This window comes from Aspergillus brasiliensis (genome assembly GCF_001889945.1).
Source record: "Aspergillus brasiliensis CBS 101740 unplaced genomic scaffold ASPBRscaffold_15, whole genome shotgun sequence".
NCBI classification, from domain to species: domain Eukaryota; kingdom Fungi; phylum Ascomycota; class Eurotiomycetes; order Eurotiales; family Aspergillaceae; genus Aspergillus; species Aspergillus brasiliensis.
Genome location: NW_027137456.1, coordinates 118,540 through 131,303, shown reverse-complemented (window position 1 = coordinate 131,303; position 12,764 = coordinate 118,540). Strand labels below are relative to the sequence as shown.

The 12,764-nt window shown below is 51.2% G+C and overlaps 4 protein-coding genes across 4 annotated transcripts; 2 read left to right on the top strand and 2 right to left on the bottom strand.

The window, feature by feature from the left end:
* Positions 1 to 481: 481 nt before the first annotated feature.
* Positions 482 to 2,560, bottom strand: ASPBRDRAFT_47625 (DUF3176 domain-containing protein). Its single transcript, XM_067625893.1, has 2 exons — positions 1,919 to 2,560; positions 482 to 1,869 (listed from the first exon to the last, which is right to left on the bottom strand). Exons 1-2 carry the CDS (start codon positions 2,356 to 2,358, stop codon positions 594 to 596), a joined length of 1,716 nt encoding a protein of 571 aa, XP_067474816.1. The 5' UTR covers positions 2,359 to 2,560; the 3' UTR covers positions 482 to 593.
* Positions 2,561 to 5,772: 3,212 nt separating this feature from the next.
* Positions 5,773 to 6,039, top strand: ASPBRDRAFT_135001 (uncharacterized protein; the record flags this gene model as incomplete). The annotated part of the gene is made up of 2 exons (XM_067618666.1): positions 5,773 to 5,916; positions 5,980 to 6,039. The coding sequence occupies 2 exons, from the start codon at positions 5,773 to 5,775 to the stop codon at positions 6,037 to 6,039; spliced, it is 204 nt and encodes a 67-aa protein (XP_067474815.1).
* Positions 6,040 to 6,647: 608 nt separating this feature from the next.
* ASPBRDRAFT_134965 (uncharacterized protein) lies at positions 6,648 to 7,382 on the bottom strand (the record flags this gene model as incomplete). The annotated part of the gene is made up of 1 exon (XM_067618663.1): positions 6,648 to 7,382. The coding sequence occupies one exon, from the start codon at positions 7,380 to 7,382 to the stop codon at positions 6,648 to 6,650; it is 735 nt and encodes a 244-aa protein (XP_067474814.1).
* A 3,255-nt stretch (positions 7,383 to 10,637) lies between these two features.
* On the top strand, positions 10,638 to 12,603 carry ASPBRDRAFT_199799 (glycoside hydrolase family 32 protein; the record flags this gene model as incomplete). Its single annotated transcript, XM_067621366.1, has 2 exons — positions 10,638 to 12,424; positions 12,483 to 12,603. The coding sequence occupies 2 exons, from the start codon at positions 10,638 to 10,640 to the stop codon at positions 12,601 to 12,603; spliced, it is 1,908 nt and encodes a 635-aa protein (XP_067474813.1).
* Between the last annotated feature and the right edge of the window lie 161 nt (positions 12,604 to 12,764).

Genomic DNA, 12,764 nt, shown 5'->3' with positions numbered 1-12,764 from the left:
CATGTATATTTTAAATCTAATATCTATTATATAATCCAATTAACTTCTTTATTTAAGAGTTTTAGTGTGTTGCTTTTAGTTTTCAGAGTGTAGCTTGTTAACTTTAACACATATATTAAATTTGGCGATAGCTAATCTGTAGCTGATTAACTATTTGTTAATAAGTAAAATCAGTATCATGAAAAGTAAGAATGCGGATTCAATCATCCCGAGTAAGGCGTTTTGAATATATCAATTTAGAGATAGATTCAGGAGGTTCAGGAGTAGAAGACATCTTTGAAAATAATAAGAATCAGTGAAAATCATCAAATTTAACGCGTTTATGGACTTCAACGCGTGTCTATATTAAGAAAGCGGTATTAGATAAGATTCACCGCTTGAAAGGATTCAGACCCCTGCAACGCTCCACCACTCTAACGAAGTTACCGGGGTCAACCGGAGTAGATGATTGCTTTGTTACATAAACCACGTCTCAAATAGTAAGCTATATCATTCCCAATTATATCCATCATTACCAATCATTATTTCCTTTTCGCCCTAATCTACTTAGTATTACATATTATACACACATTATTACTGACTGAACTAGTATATCATCCCACCACAGCCTTCAACCTCGCCCCACCCGTGGTCGTCTCCAACCACACCTTCATCTTGCGCGACGCCGCCTCCATATGATTCAAATCCGGACTGCGCTCAAACGCATGCGGCGCCTCAACCGCCACATCCGAGAACAGCAACGCCAGCGGCGACGACTTCCAGATGAACTGGTTGCGGGTGCGTACCACGGTGGTCACCAGAAACACGAGGGTCAGGACCATCAGCGCAATCGGGAGAGTCATCCAGGGCCATTTCACATGTACGAAGGACTCCACGGTCCAGGTCGTGCCGGCGATGGAGGCCTTGCAGACGGCGTTGCGTGCGTGGGTGGTCAGTGCGCTTGCGAGGGATTGGAACATCGAGTTCACGTCGGTGTAGTTGCCCTGTATGCCGTAGGCGGCGTGCATGGTGTCGGAGGACCAGTCGGGCCGGTTGCTGACGAAGAGGGAGCCTTTTCCTTTTAGTAAGGGGGTGAGGGAGTTGGACATGGCGAGGAGGCTGAGCCAGTTTATGGTGTAGGTGCAATCGGTGCCGTCCGGGCGTTGTGTGCCGTTTGTGTAGCAGGTTGAGGGGGTGAGGGAGATGTCGCTGGTTGGGGAGGTGGCGGAGTAGTTGGAGGTGGAGGCGGTGGATAGGAGGGTTTCGTTGTAGATGCCCTTTTGGACGGAGGCTTCGTAGGTCTTCACGCAGAAGTACAAGGCGCATTCGGTGGCGCTGATTTGGGGCGGTACGCCGTAACCGGCGGCGGTGATGGCGGTGAAGTTCAGTATCAGGGGCATGTTTTCGGTGTTGATTTTGATGAGGCTTCGGTCCGTGGTGGCGTTCATGAGATACATCGAGCTCCATGAGGTCGCGAAGCTGAAGCCATTGGGTAGGGTGTAGTTGTAATTGGCCATGGTGCTGGTGATTGATGTCTTGTGAAGGGTGAGGCTGTCGGTGATGTTGGCGCAGCGACTGCAGAACCCTAGGGATTGGTAGGGCGTGAAAGTACAGTTCCCAGTGGGACATGTCATGGTCACTGTGTTGCTATCGGGGCCTTGACTCTGGAAGAGGCCGGTGAAGATGGCCCCGGTTGTGGATAGAGGGACTTTGTTCATACCCGGCCCAGCGCCTTCGCCGTAGTCGATATAGCTGCTGGTGTTGCAGACTTGGATGGCGGAGGGATCGGGCGAGTGGACGGGCTGCGCAGTGATGTTGATGACTTGCTGGACGAACGGTGCAATGGCTGCGGCAACCACCATGATAAAGCATCCGATGGAGACCAGGTGACTGTTTAGCTGTTAGCGCAGATGTTGTGCTAGATTTGAACAAGGCATACCGAGGAAGAAAGCGGAACAGAACGAAGGTGGCGCTGAAAGCTCCTCGACTGGCGGCGTCTAGGAGAGAAAGGTCACTCAGTTGGTTTCTCCGGTTGAACCAGGACCATTTCAACTGCGACAGTCCTTCGGTGATGGGGAAGATCATGGCCGCTTTCATGAGGGTAACCAGTACAGAAACCACCGCATTGAGAGTGATGCCATATGGCCAGTCCGGCATAGGCCGGTTGTCATAGTTGTAGAGGACGATGATGATGGCGACGAGGGCCGCCACAGCAACGACACAGCTCACGATCTCCCAAGTCCAGCCTGACAACGAGAATTTGGACGACCGAGGTTGCAGGAGCAATGGCCCGGAGGTTGATAACGGGCGGGTCGAGGGTTCCTTTGGGTCCTCGATATTGCGGTACCCCAAATCATATTCATCCGCGAGGGCCTTCATGTTGACTACGGCCAGACGGAGAAGCTATGAGACATCCAGTCTTTGTAGGAGGCATGGAGAGAAACCCTCCACGCCAGGGAGAAGACATGATCAAGCTTTGCATGATACTCCATCTGGGCGACGATGACTCCCCATTGAGGCAATCCCCGAGGAGACTTGGCAGCCCCAGAATATGCTGGGAATAGAAGGCGGTGAGATTATTTTGAAGGACAGTGAAACATTGCCTAACCCTTTGTGGTTTAGTCCAGGGGACCTTCAGGTCCCGTCCGGGCAGTTGATCGCCCGGTATTTCCTGATTGGTCAACAAACACCCGGCAGGGGTGAATATTTCCTTATCAGGCAACACCGCCACAAACGGTCAGCTTCTCCAACGCTTATCTTTCCCGCAATGCCCATCAAGCCCGAAGGTTAAATGACTCGATTGCCCCTAAGGCTGATCACTCAATCGCGCAAGAAGCTGATCGACATGGTTCCTGGTGGCAATGTCTCACTTGTGGGCAGAAACTTTCTTCACAGATTTGCATGCTGGTGTCAGGGGCAATATCATCAGCGGTGCGCTCCCTTCTTGACCTATCTTGTGACAAACACTGCAGGCAAGGCAAAAGGCAATGACCAGCAGAAAGCTGGTAAAAATGCAGGTTGCAGACTGACTGCATGGAATAAATCGAGAGTTGTCTGCTCAGACACCCGGGGGGGTCTTGAACGGGGATACTTGTGGCTGATTGACAGTTCACAATATCGCTGCAGTAGACAAGCATCCGTTCTGCCAGTAAATGTCATACTGAGTTATAACCTGCCACTGGAATTCCATGTATGTAGACGAGCGTAGAATCAAACATTTCGTACCATGGGAAGGCATTGCCATCACAGGTAGTGCACGCTACCGAGCGCAATTGATCGAGCATGGGTACACCGCTTGATCGCAAGTTTGAGAAAGTTATATGAGCAACAGTAGTATCTCCGGGTAGCATGGTAGGCTCTTCGCTCCCAAACTGCTCTTGGGCGTGGTAAGAGGACTCAACTCGGGCTATTGCAGATGTTTGCATAGACTCGCATGATGTTGAATAGTAGTAGTGTACGTTCCCGGCTTGCAGTCTTGCTTGACTCTGGTAAATATATGTTTCAAATCGGAGTGGTGTACTTCGAAGCCTGTTTAGGTAAAGTTGTTGTCTAGAGATCAGCAGGTTTCTGGAGGGGTCTGAAATGTTCACTGAGTAGAGATGGAGTGCGGTCCAAGCTGATAGTAGTTAACGGACTGAAAAATATTCATTAGTTAAACAATCAGTCTTTTCTGATCTCAACGAGCCCACTGTTCTTAGTTGCATGGTGTGGTTCGGACGGGAGCATGGCCCATGGTAGAGATTAGGCACCAGGATAAAGCTTAGCATCGGAAATAAAAGCTTGTCGGGCGGGCAACATGCATCGAAGGGCTGAATGATGGCCGTAATAGGGCAGAAGGAATAAATTAGGCCGCTTAAAGTCTGAGGAGCCGTCGGGCTTGACTACCCTTCTAGAACCTAAGCTAGGTTCCTGGCAATTTGGTACGCCCGAGACAAGGTGACACCGAGCCACATGAAAGAGTGCCGCCCTACGCTTGTCCGAACTTTCTCTCCTATTGGACGTCAGATCGCACTGAGCATCTGCTGTAGCGAGCCTGAATCTTTGGATCATTGATGAGTTCAGTTTCTGAGCTGTACGAGCTCAGCGAGGGTGTGTTATCTATCGTTATGAGGCAACGATCAACCAGATGCACTCCACCTGATGAAAAGACAAACAACGCCATCATTGTAGTAGCGTGACGCGTAACTGGATATAAGTTCATGTAATATTCAGGTGGCATAAATACATTCTACCTAAAGTACGAGGGGCTTACCTCCGGTTGTGACGGGCGTCGCAAGTTGATAGTGTCGATCACACTATTCTTGAATCCCGGATGGCTCAGTAGTATATCAAGGGGGTCCACAGGTTGCAGATGGTGAGCCCACTAGCTGGTGCTGCATTGACATTTTCAGACTCTTCAACATCCTGGGAATAAGATGTATGAAATAAGAGCAACCACTAGGATGTTGTTGTGATGGGGAAGCGGTACGATCGCGAATAGCATTCTTTCATCCCATAGGTAGCACAGTGTCCTTGCAATGAACCCTGAGGATCAAGAGTATGGGGCCAGGAATTAGCCCTTCTTAATTTATTCCTTTCCTCTAATCATAGAGGACGAGAGTAGGGAGTGTATGGTGGTGCAATGTCAGAGAGATACCGTCCCAGCAATGCCGACGCCTGTTGGCGGCACAGCCCAAAGAGGAATAGTGTCCTCTAGCGGGTAAACAAAAACATCCCAAAGGTTGACGAGTCCAATGAGATCTGATTGGTGCATATTCTACACTAAGAACAACTAGTGCTATGGACTAATCCAGATCAGGCAAGGTCATCCCAATGCAGCAAATTGCCCGATCGGACTGCTGCCTGCTTGCCTGAGTCCACCACCGGCCAGTTCTTCCCAAATCTTTTCTTAATTGCCAGATGGAACCATTTTTCATCATCCCGTCGGTTCGCTGGCCGGATTGACCTCCCCAGCTTTCTGACATGGCCTTCTCTGCCAATCAGCACCAGCTACTCGAGAGTGGAGGATCGCCTGTCTCTCATCTCCATCTAGATATTCATCTTTTTCGTTCTAGACAAATCATCTATCTAACCAAGCTTATGGACCTGAATAGACCAAAGTCCTAGTCTCCCTAGTGCTTTTCCGTCGTACATTCCCACCTCCACCAAGCATGCGCCTCCCTGTCCACGCGATCAATCAGTCTGGTCCACGGCGATGCCATGGTCTACGTACGCCTCCCCATCCCGGACAACGGCAAACCGTCACAGCCGTGAATACTCGACTCCGCTGAGTTACGTATGTTCGGGCGGGCCCTGACAGCGAGAAGTCGCAGCCCACGAAGCCATTCAAGTCTGGTTCGGACCACTTCAGGGGGAACCGATTGGGCTAAGCTTCTTGGATGGGGGCCTTTATCGGAACTGGCTCGCCTGCTCTCCAACTAGTAGATACCTAGGTTCATAGGTTGGTGTGCCTGTCCCCTCCTCGGTCAGTAAAGGCGCCCCCCTGCGGAAGCAGGGAAAAAAAATGCGAGTTTTTTGTAGCTCCGCATAGTCCGCGGGCTCAATCTTAAATGGCGTCGATGGTGTCGTCTTGTCAGCTTAGCCCTTTCGGTCATCCTCTTTCTTCTTCTATCCTCTTCATCTTCTTTTCCCTTCCTTAATCCGCCACTCCTTTAATTTTTTTCGCCTACACCCATTCATCCCGACACTCGTTTTTTTGGCTTATCGCTCGTTCCTTGGCATCATTCACGGCCGACTCTGCAGCCTCGTCCCCTAATTACAGGTTGAAATACCTTTCAGATACTCCGAGACATCATGTTCGATGCAGTGATGAGCTGGTTCCGCCCCTCTGCCCAGGAGGAGGTTCAGGAGATGACTTGGGATCCCGTCACTCTCACCATGAACCAACCTCAGAGCCCAGCTGCCCCCACCACGGATGGGATCGTCACCGATCAGCCTGTACGTGCTCAATTATTTATGCTGAGCTGCCGCAGACTTGAGAACTAACAAGCAGCACTTCAGTCCCTCGGCGAAGATATGGAATTGCGCCTGCGTGGTGGTGACGGACCCGAGGATGCGTGAGTGATCGGCCCCCCCAACCTATACGAGGAATGCCCCTTTTTCAACCTCTCCATGTGCTGACTGCTCTGTTTCTCGCAGTTGCTGCTTCTGCTGCCACTGCTGCAGCTGCTGCGAAAAGTGCATCGGCGCCGAATAATTGCCCTCCCACCACTGCCTCCCCGAATATACCCTTTTGTCTGCGACTCCTCGATCGACATGTTCCCCCGCCCTCGCCAAAACACATTCCTTATAATTCCTATGCCGGCTCGACGGACTCTAATTGCGCGCTCCTTAATTTCCCCTTTCTCCTGTATAATACTTCCGTTACGACATATATCGCCACCAATAGATTACTTAGAAGAATGCGCAAAATTCAACTGCATGCATGGCAGCTGTCCTGTTCTCTTGCACGACTTAGCTCTTCCCGCACTCTTCAGTATCTACCCATGACTACGTCCATATGCAGCACGCGACAGCCCGTGTACAAAGAAGCTCCTAGACAGCTTGATGGCTTCATCTGGCTCGACCCAGTAACACTTGGAAGGAATCGCAGCGCGGTGCTTTATAAGAATCGGCACTGCCTTGACGGTCTCAAAACTATGGATAGTCACATAAAGATAAGAACAGAGTCACCGAAGAGTGGCCATCATCACCTGGTTCAGCCTCCTTTCTTCCGCCTGGTAAACCGCAAACTGCCCCTCTCCCATCTCCTCCACGATCCAATGGATTTCAGCTATGAGAGCTTCGGCTTCCGAGCGCCTTGACGGTCCCTGTCCCCACACAGCTTGGGCGATAAGCCGACGAGCATTGAGGGCCTGTGGAGAGGACGGCCCCAAATGCGGCCGGGCATCCATCCAGGCGCAAATCGGTCTCTCGGTCCATTCTGCTTCCTCGTACTTGCCAACCTTCACCAGGTGCTCCGCGAGCATATGCGAGGGCACGACATTCGTCTTATATGGCGTCTTCTCCACCAGCATCCGAACCGTCTGTTCCGCCTCGGGGAGGTTCAACTCGTCCTGGAGGGCGTAGATCCCTTGCCATAATCGGTACCACTGCTGGTAATCGCTGACGTAGAGGGTCTGCGGAGGCGAAGTGGCTGCTTCTTTTTGATCCAGTTTCCTCTGCAGGAGTCGTAGAAGGAGTAGGAGCTTGCATCGCTGGTCAGCGCTGCTGTCCTCGTCGATGGGCAGCTGTGCGAGTTCGGCGGAGGAGAAGTTGGCGAGGAAGTTGCGTGCAATCGAATAATCTATACTGTTCCAGAAAGGACTAACGGGGACTGGTTTCTCCCATCGCGGATCTTTGAACATCACGAAGGCCTCCAGCATCTCGGTGGTGAATATGTAGGGCGGTATCTCTGTGGTCATGTTCGTCGACATTGTAAAAGTTCGAGTCGCTATCACCGTCATTTTTCGACTTCCATCTGACTGTCAGGCGGCGGTGTTCGCCGCTATAAAAAGTGCCCTGATCAACCTCCGCCAAGGTAGTCTACGATCGCTCCTGTCTTTATCTTAGGCTTAGGCATCTCATTGGGAGAAGCTTTTCAGAATCCTGCTTTTAACTTGATCTATCTTGCCCTTAACCTTGTGTCTTCCACTAAGAACTGTCATGGACTTGATTTTCTTTTTCTGGCCGCCACCATGCAGTACAGTTACATCGTCTGGATTTTAGCGCAAGGCACCCCTGCTTACGGACAATGCCTCGAATCTCTACCCACAAGTTGACTTGAACGAGACACAATCGGAGGGCAGTTCTTAAGATGGCTCTTTAGCCCAAATTTGGGGTTCTTCCGATTCCATGGTGTATATACTTCCTCCCTTTAGTCGAGGTACGATATCAAGGATACACGACTTTTTATTTGGAGTCTGGTCGCTAGGTTCCGCCACTTTGACCAGGACCAGGATCCCTACCATAATCAGTACATAGTGCGATGCTAGTGTGCGCCTAGAACTACTAGAGGGATTCTGGACCTCCACAATACCAGCCCAATTCGAGAATTGTGACAGAGACCACCAAAGCGATCATCACACACCAGCGACTACTTTCCGTTGAACCTGCTGTCGTGAGCCATGCAGCACTTTGCGAATGAGGTGGCCTCCTGTCGTTGGATAACCTAACTATGCCAAATATGTCTATCAAGACGCCAGTTCATTAAAAGGAGTTCGAGTCTCGTAAATGGAGCATCAGAGAAAAGTACTCCGTAGCTATCACATAACCCCCCACCTGCTACCTCCGTAAGCACATATCACCTGTTGGACATACATAAACCTGCGCCTGTCCGACCAATTAACTCGGGACATGTCAGAGGCATCATTCGAGCCATCCTTGTAGGGAGTAGCATTCTGGGATTCACCAAAAGAGGCTGCATGAGCTTTAGCTGATGGTAACCAATCATAGTCTGGGACTGTAGGGAACGCTTGGACACGTCTGTGATTGCGATGCATGGAAGTAATCACAACACCCTTTGTTCTTTCATTCAGAGGGGTGCTCCAGATACTCCTACACGCCAACTTTCATTAAGCAGGCACATCAGTCAAACTTCAACTGACCCACAGTCGGTCCTAGTCAGCACTTTCCAAGTTTAATCCTCACTCATGTCAATGAACCTCTAACAGCCATTATCGCCAAACAGATGAGAAGCACTTCCTGGAATGTGCTGTAGAATTGGACCACCTAGAGCTTGACAGGCGATGATATCCTTTAGGGCTGACGCTCTGACTCACGAGAAGCCACCTGCTGCAGCTGTACCCTGGTCAGTTCCTACGCGTCTGTTTGTCCTCTCTCACAATGTTTTCTTTCGGCTATATTCTACACATTCAATTCCTTACCACAACTGAATCGTCCCAGAAGGAGCTCGAGTGGCATCTCTGGATCTCTTTCGGAATCACCTTTTACTGCTGGACTGGGGAACGTTATGCTATGTGTAGCGTTGATCATACCTCGCTTATGTCACTTGCGGGGTGAACAACAGCCAGGAGGCACTCGATTTCTGGATGTACTTTAATATGGCTCTATAGCCAAAACTTGAGAGTGAATAGTCACAAATCAATTCAGCCACCCATTATAGATGCCATCTCTTCCCTTCGTATCGCTCGTTTCAATGCGGAGTAGCTTGCCTTTGCTCTTACACGAAATTCGTTGCCGATGCCGAAACAACCCCTTGCATGTTTCGAACCCCGGACTTGATGTTATTCTTTACCTCGCTATTTACAGTAAGCCATAACCGCTATAAACATTGAATCAATCTCCAATGTAAATCTGAGATGATTACCATGCTTGATTGGCGGTTTATTTCTTCTATAACTGACAGATTGCAGGGTATTATGTCTTCACCGTTGTCCTTTACAACTCATAGTAGCTTCTTCATCAGTATTCTTCCGTCACCTTCCTAAGTACCTGTGGTACCCCAGCTTCAATTTCGTGCTGTAAGTAAGGAGACTGTACATATGAGTTTTGTAAAATAGGGAGCGGTAGAATGTTTTGTCAATTGCAACTGCTAGTGTGTTTCCGGTCCTCGCTGTACACTCCATTACTCTAGCTCAACTATCATGGATCCACTACCTGTTACCTAACCTACAGCATGTAGAGCAGCATTACGCGTTCAACATGCACGATGGTTGTTACATCAGGATGCATTCTTGTATCCGTCTCAAATCGCTATTTTCAGAGTTTATACATGAAGTGCCCATTTTCTTTTCTTCTTGATAAATTTACTTCCTTCTACACTATCAAAAAGGCCAGCAAGAGAACACCGACATGAATTAAATAACGTAATGAATGCTGGACAACAGTGTCCCGCACAGCATATTGATTCTGCCTAGTGACCCTCTTGGACGGTATCATAATCTCGCAGTCTCCACCAGACGCCGGCTCGGGAAAAATCTAGCTCTTGGCCTTCTTTGAGCACATCTGGTTGATGAGACGCAACAGGGCTAATCTTAGGCTGAAAACCTGCCTTCCAACTTCCATGACCGGGGACCTTCTCGGCAATTGGTGTTGCCGTGGGTGTGACGGACCAGGACGAGCAGGTTATATCAAGGCACATATTGCGTGATGGAGACTCTCCATGCCATCCACCCAAAACGCCTCCCATTGTACATGAAGCATCACCTCATCCCGAATACGAGTCATAACCCTATTCTTCCCAGATCTGCCCACTTTTCATCTCTTAACTCCCGTTCCTGCGTGATCCCCACCTCTTCATACCGACAAACCTCCGATTCTCACTTTCTCCAAGCGGTAAAACTAAAGCATCCCAAGACAGTTTACCTACCCAACAACTTAATTTCAATCAGGTCAACAGAACACCTGCGGGTCCATCTGGGTCCATCTGGAAGATCGGCAGGACCATAACCTCGTTGCGGGAACCCGGGGGAAATCTCGGGGAATCCGCGCTGAATCTCCCCCCGCGAACCCTAAGCGGACTTCCTCCGCAATCCTCAATTTCCCCGAGGATACGGAGCCATTCATCCAGCATTCCAACCATTCTCGTTCTAGTCGTCGGAAATTCCCCGGCACCCCTGCATCAGCCATCAACAAAAAAAAAAAACATGCCATATAAAAAGCTACTTTTCCCAATTGGCAAGGGAGGGGACAACTACCCCTCCTAGTATATACACAAGATGAAGCTTCAAACAGCTTCCGTACTGCTCGGCAGTACTGCAGCTGCTGCCTCGCCTGCCATGCAGACGCGCGCATCCGTGGTCATTGACTACAATGTCGCTCCCCCAAACCTATCCACGTTGCCCAATGGCTCCCTCTTCGAGACATGGCGTCCCCGCGCCCATGTCCTTCCCCCCAACGGCCAGATCGGTGACCCTTGCCTGCATTACACCGATCCCGCCACGGGCCTCTTCCATGTCGGCTTCCTTCACGATGGCAGCGGCATCTCCAGCGCCACCACCGATGATCTAGCCACCTACAAGGACCTCAACCAAGGCCGACAAGTCATTGTCCCCGGGGGCATCAACGATCCCCTCGCCGTCTTCGATGGCTCTGTCATCCCCAACGGCATCAACGGCCTCCCCACCCTGCTCTACACCTCCGTCTCCTACCTCCCCATCCACTGGTCCATCCCCTACACCCGCGGCAGCGAGACGCAATCCCTGGCCGTTTCCTCCGACGGCGGCAGCAACTTCACCAAGCTCGACCAAGGGCCCGTCATCCCCGGCCCTCCCTTCGCCTACAACGTCACCGCATTCCGGGACCCCTACGTCTTTCAAAACCCCACCCTCGACGCCCTCCTCGACAGCAAGACCAACAACACCTGGTACACCGTCATCTCCGGCGGTCTGCACGGCCAGGGCCCCGCCCAGTTCCTCTACCGCCAGTATGACCCGGACTTCCAGTACTGGGAATACCTCGGCCAATGGTGGCACGAACCCACCAACTCCACCTGGGGTAACGGCACCTGGGCCGGCCGCTGGGCCTTCAACTTCGAGACCGCCAATGTTTTCAGTCTCGACGAGAACGGATACAACCCCCACGGCCAGATCTTCTCCACCCTCGGCACTGAGGGCTCCGATCTCCCCGTCGTGCCCCAGCTCACCAGCATCCACGATATGCTCTGGGTGTCTGGCACTGCTTCTCCTAGCAATGGCTCTGTCTCCTTCACCCCGAACATGGCCGGCTTCCTCGACTGGGGCTTCTCCTCCTACGCCGCTGCCGGCAAGGTCCTCCCTGCGACCTCCCTCCCCTCGACCAAGAGCGGCGCACCGGACCGCTTCATCTCGTACGTCTGGCTCTCGGGCGACCTCTTCGAACAAGCCGAAGGGTTCCCCACGAACCAGCAGAACTGGACCGGTACGCTGCTGCTGCCGCGTGAGTTGCGCGTGCTGTACATCCCTAATGTAGTGGACAACGCTCTGTCCCGGGAGACCGGTGCCTCATGGCAGGTCGTGAGCAACGATAGCAGTGCCGGCACCGTCGAGTTGCAAACCCTGGGAATTTCCATCGCTAGGGAGACCAAGGCTGCATTGCTGTCGGGAACGTCGTTCACCGAGTCTGACCGTACCCTGAACAGCAGCCGCAGCAGCAGCAGTGTCGTGCCGTTCAAGCGCTCCCCATCGGAGAAGTTCTTCGTTCTGTCCGCCCAGCTGTCCTTCCCTGCGTCGGCGAGAGGGTCGGCACTGAAGAGTGGATTCCAGATTCTTTCGTCGGAGCATGAAAGTACCACTATCTACTACCAGTTCTCGAATGAGTCGATTATCGTCGACCGGAGTAACACTAGTGCTGCGGCGCGCACCACCGATGGAATTGATAGTAGTGCCGAGACGGGTAAGCTGCGTTTGTTTGATGTCTTGAAGGATGGAGAGCAGAAGATTGAGACGTTGGATTTGACCCTCGTTGTGGATAATTCCGTCTTGGAGGTTTATGCTAATGGTCGCTTTGCGTTGAGTACTTGGGTTCGGTGAGTATCCCTTCTAAGTATTTGGGTTGATGGGGTGTGTGAAGCTAACGTGAGATAGGTCTTGGTACGCCAATTCGACTAATATTGGTTTCTTCCATAATGGAGTCGGCGGTGTTTCGTTTTCGAATGTGACTGTGTCCGAGGGCTTGTATGATGCGTGGCCGGATCGGAAGGCTTGAGTGGTGCATAGTTCTCTATGTATGACCACTGAGCCCAAGGATTACTCTGGGTCAGATCATGATTTGACAGTATAATGTCTGATGCACTGCGTTCGGAAAGAGCGCAAAGATGATTAATGAGGTGCAGCAGCAAAGAGGAAAAGAACCCTTCTATTGCAGCG

Bases quoted from the DNA above. Each gene is read 5' to 3' on its own strand.
- ASPBRDRAFT_47625 (XM_067625893.1), bottom strand. From the start codon at position 2,358: ATGAAGGCCCTCGCGGATGAATATGATTTGGGGTACCGCAATATCGAG. The intron at 1,870-1,918 runs GTATGCCTTGTT...ACAGCTAAACAG, and splicing joins CTGTTCCGCTTTCTTCCTCG to TCACCTGGTCTCCATCGGAT.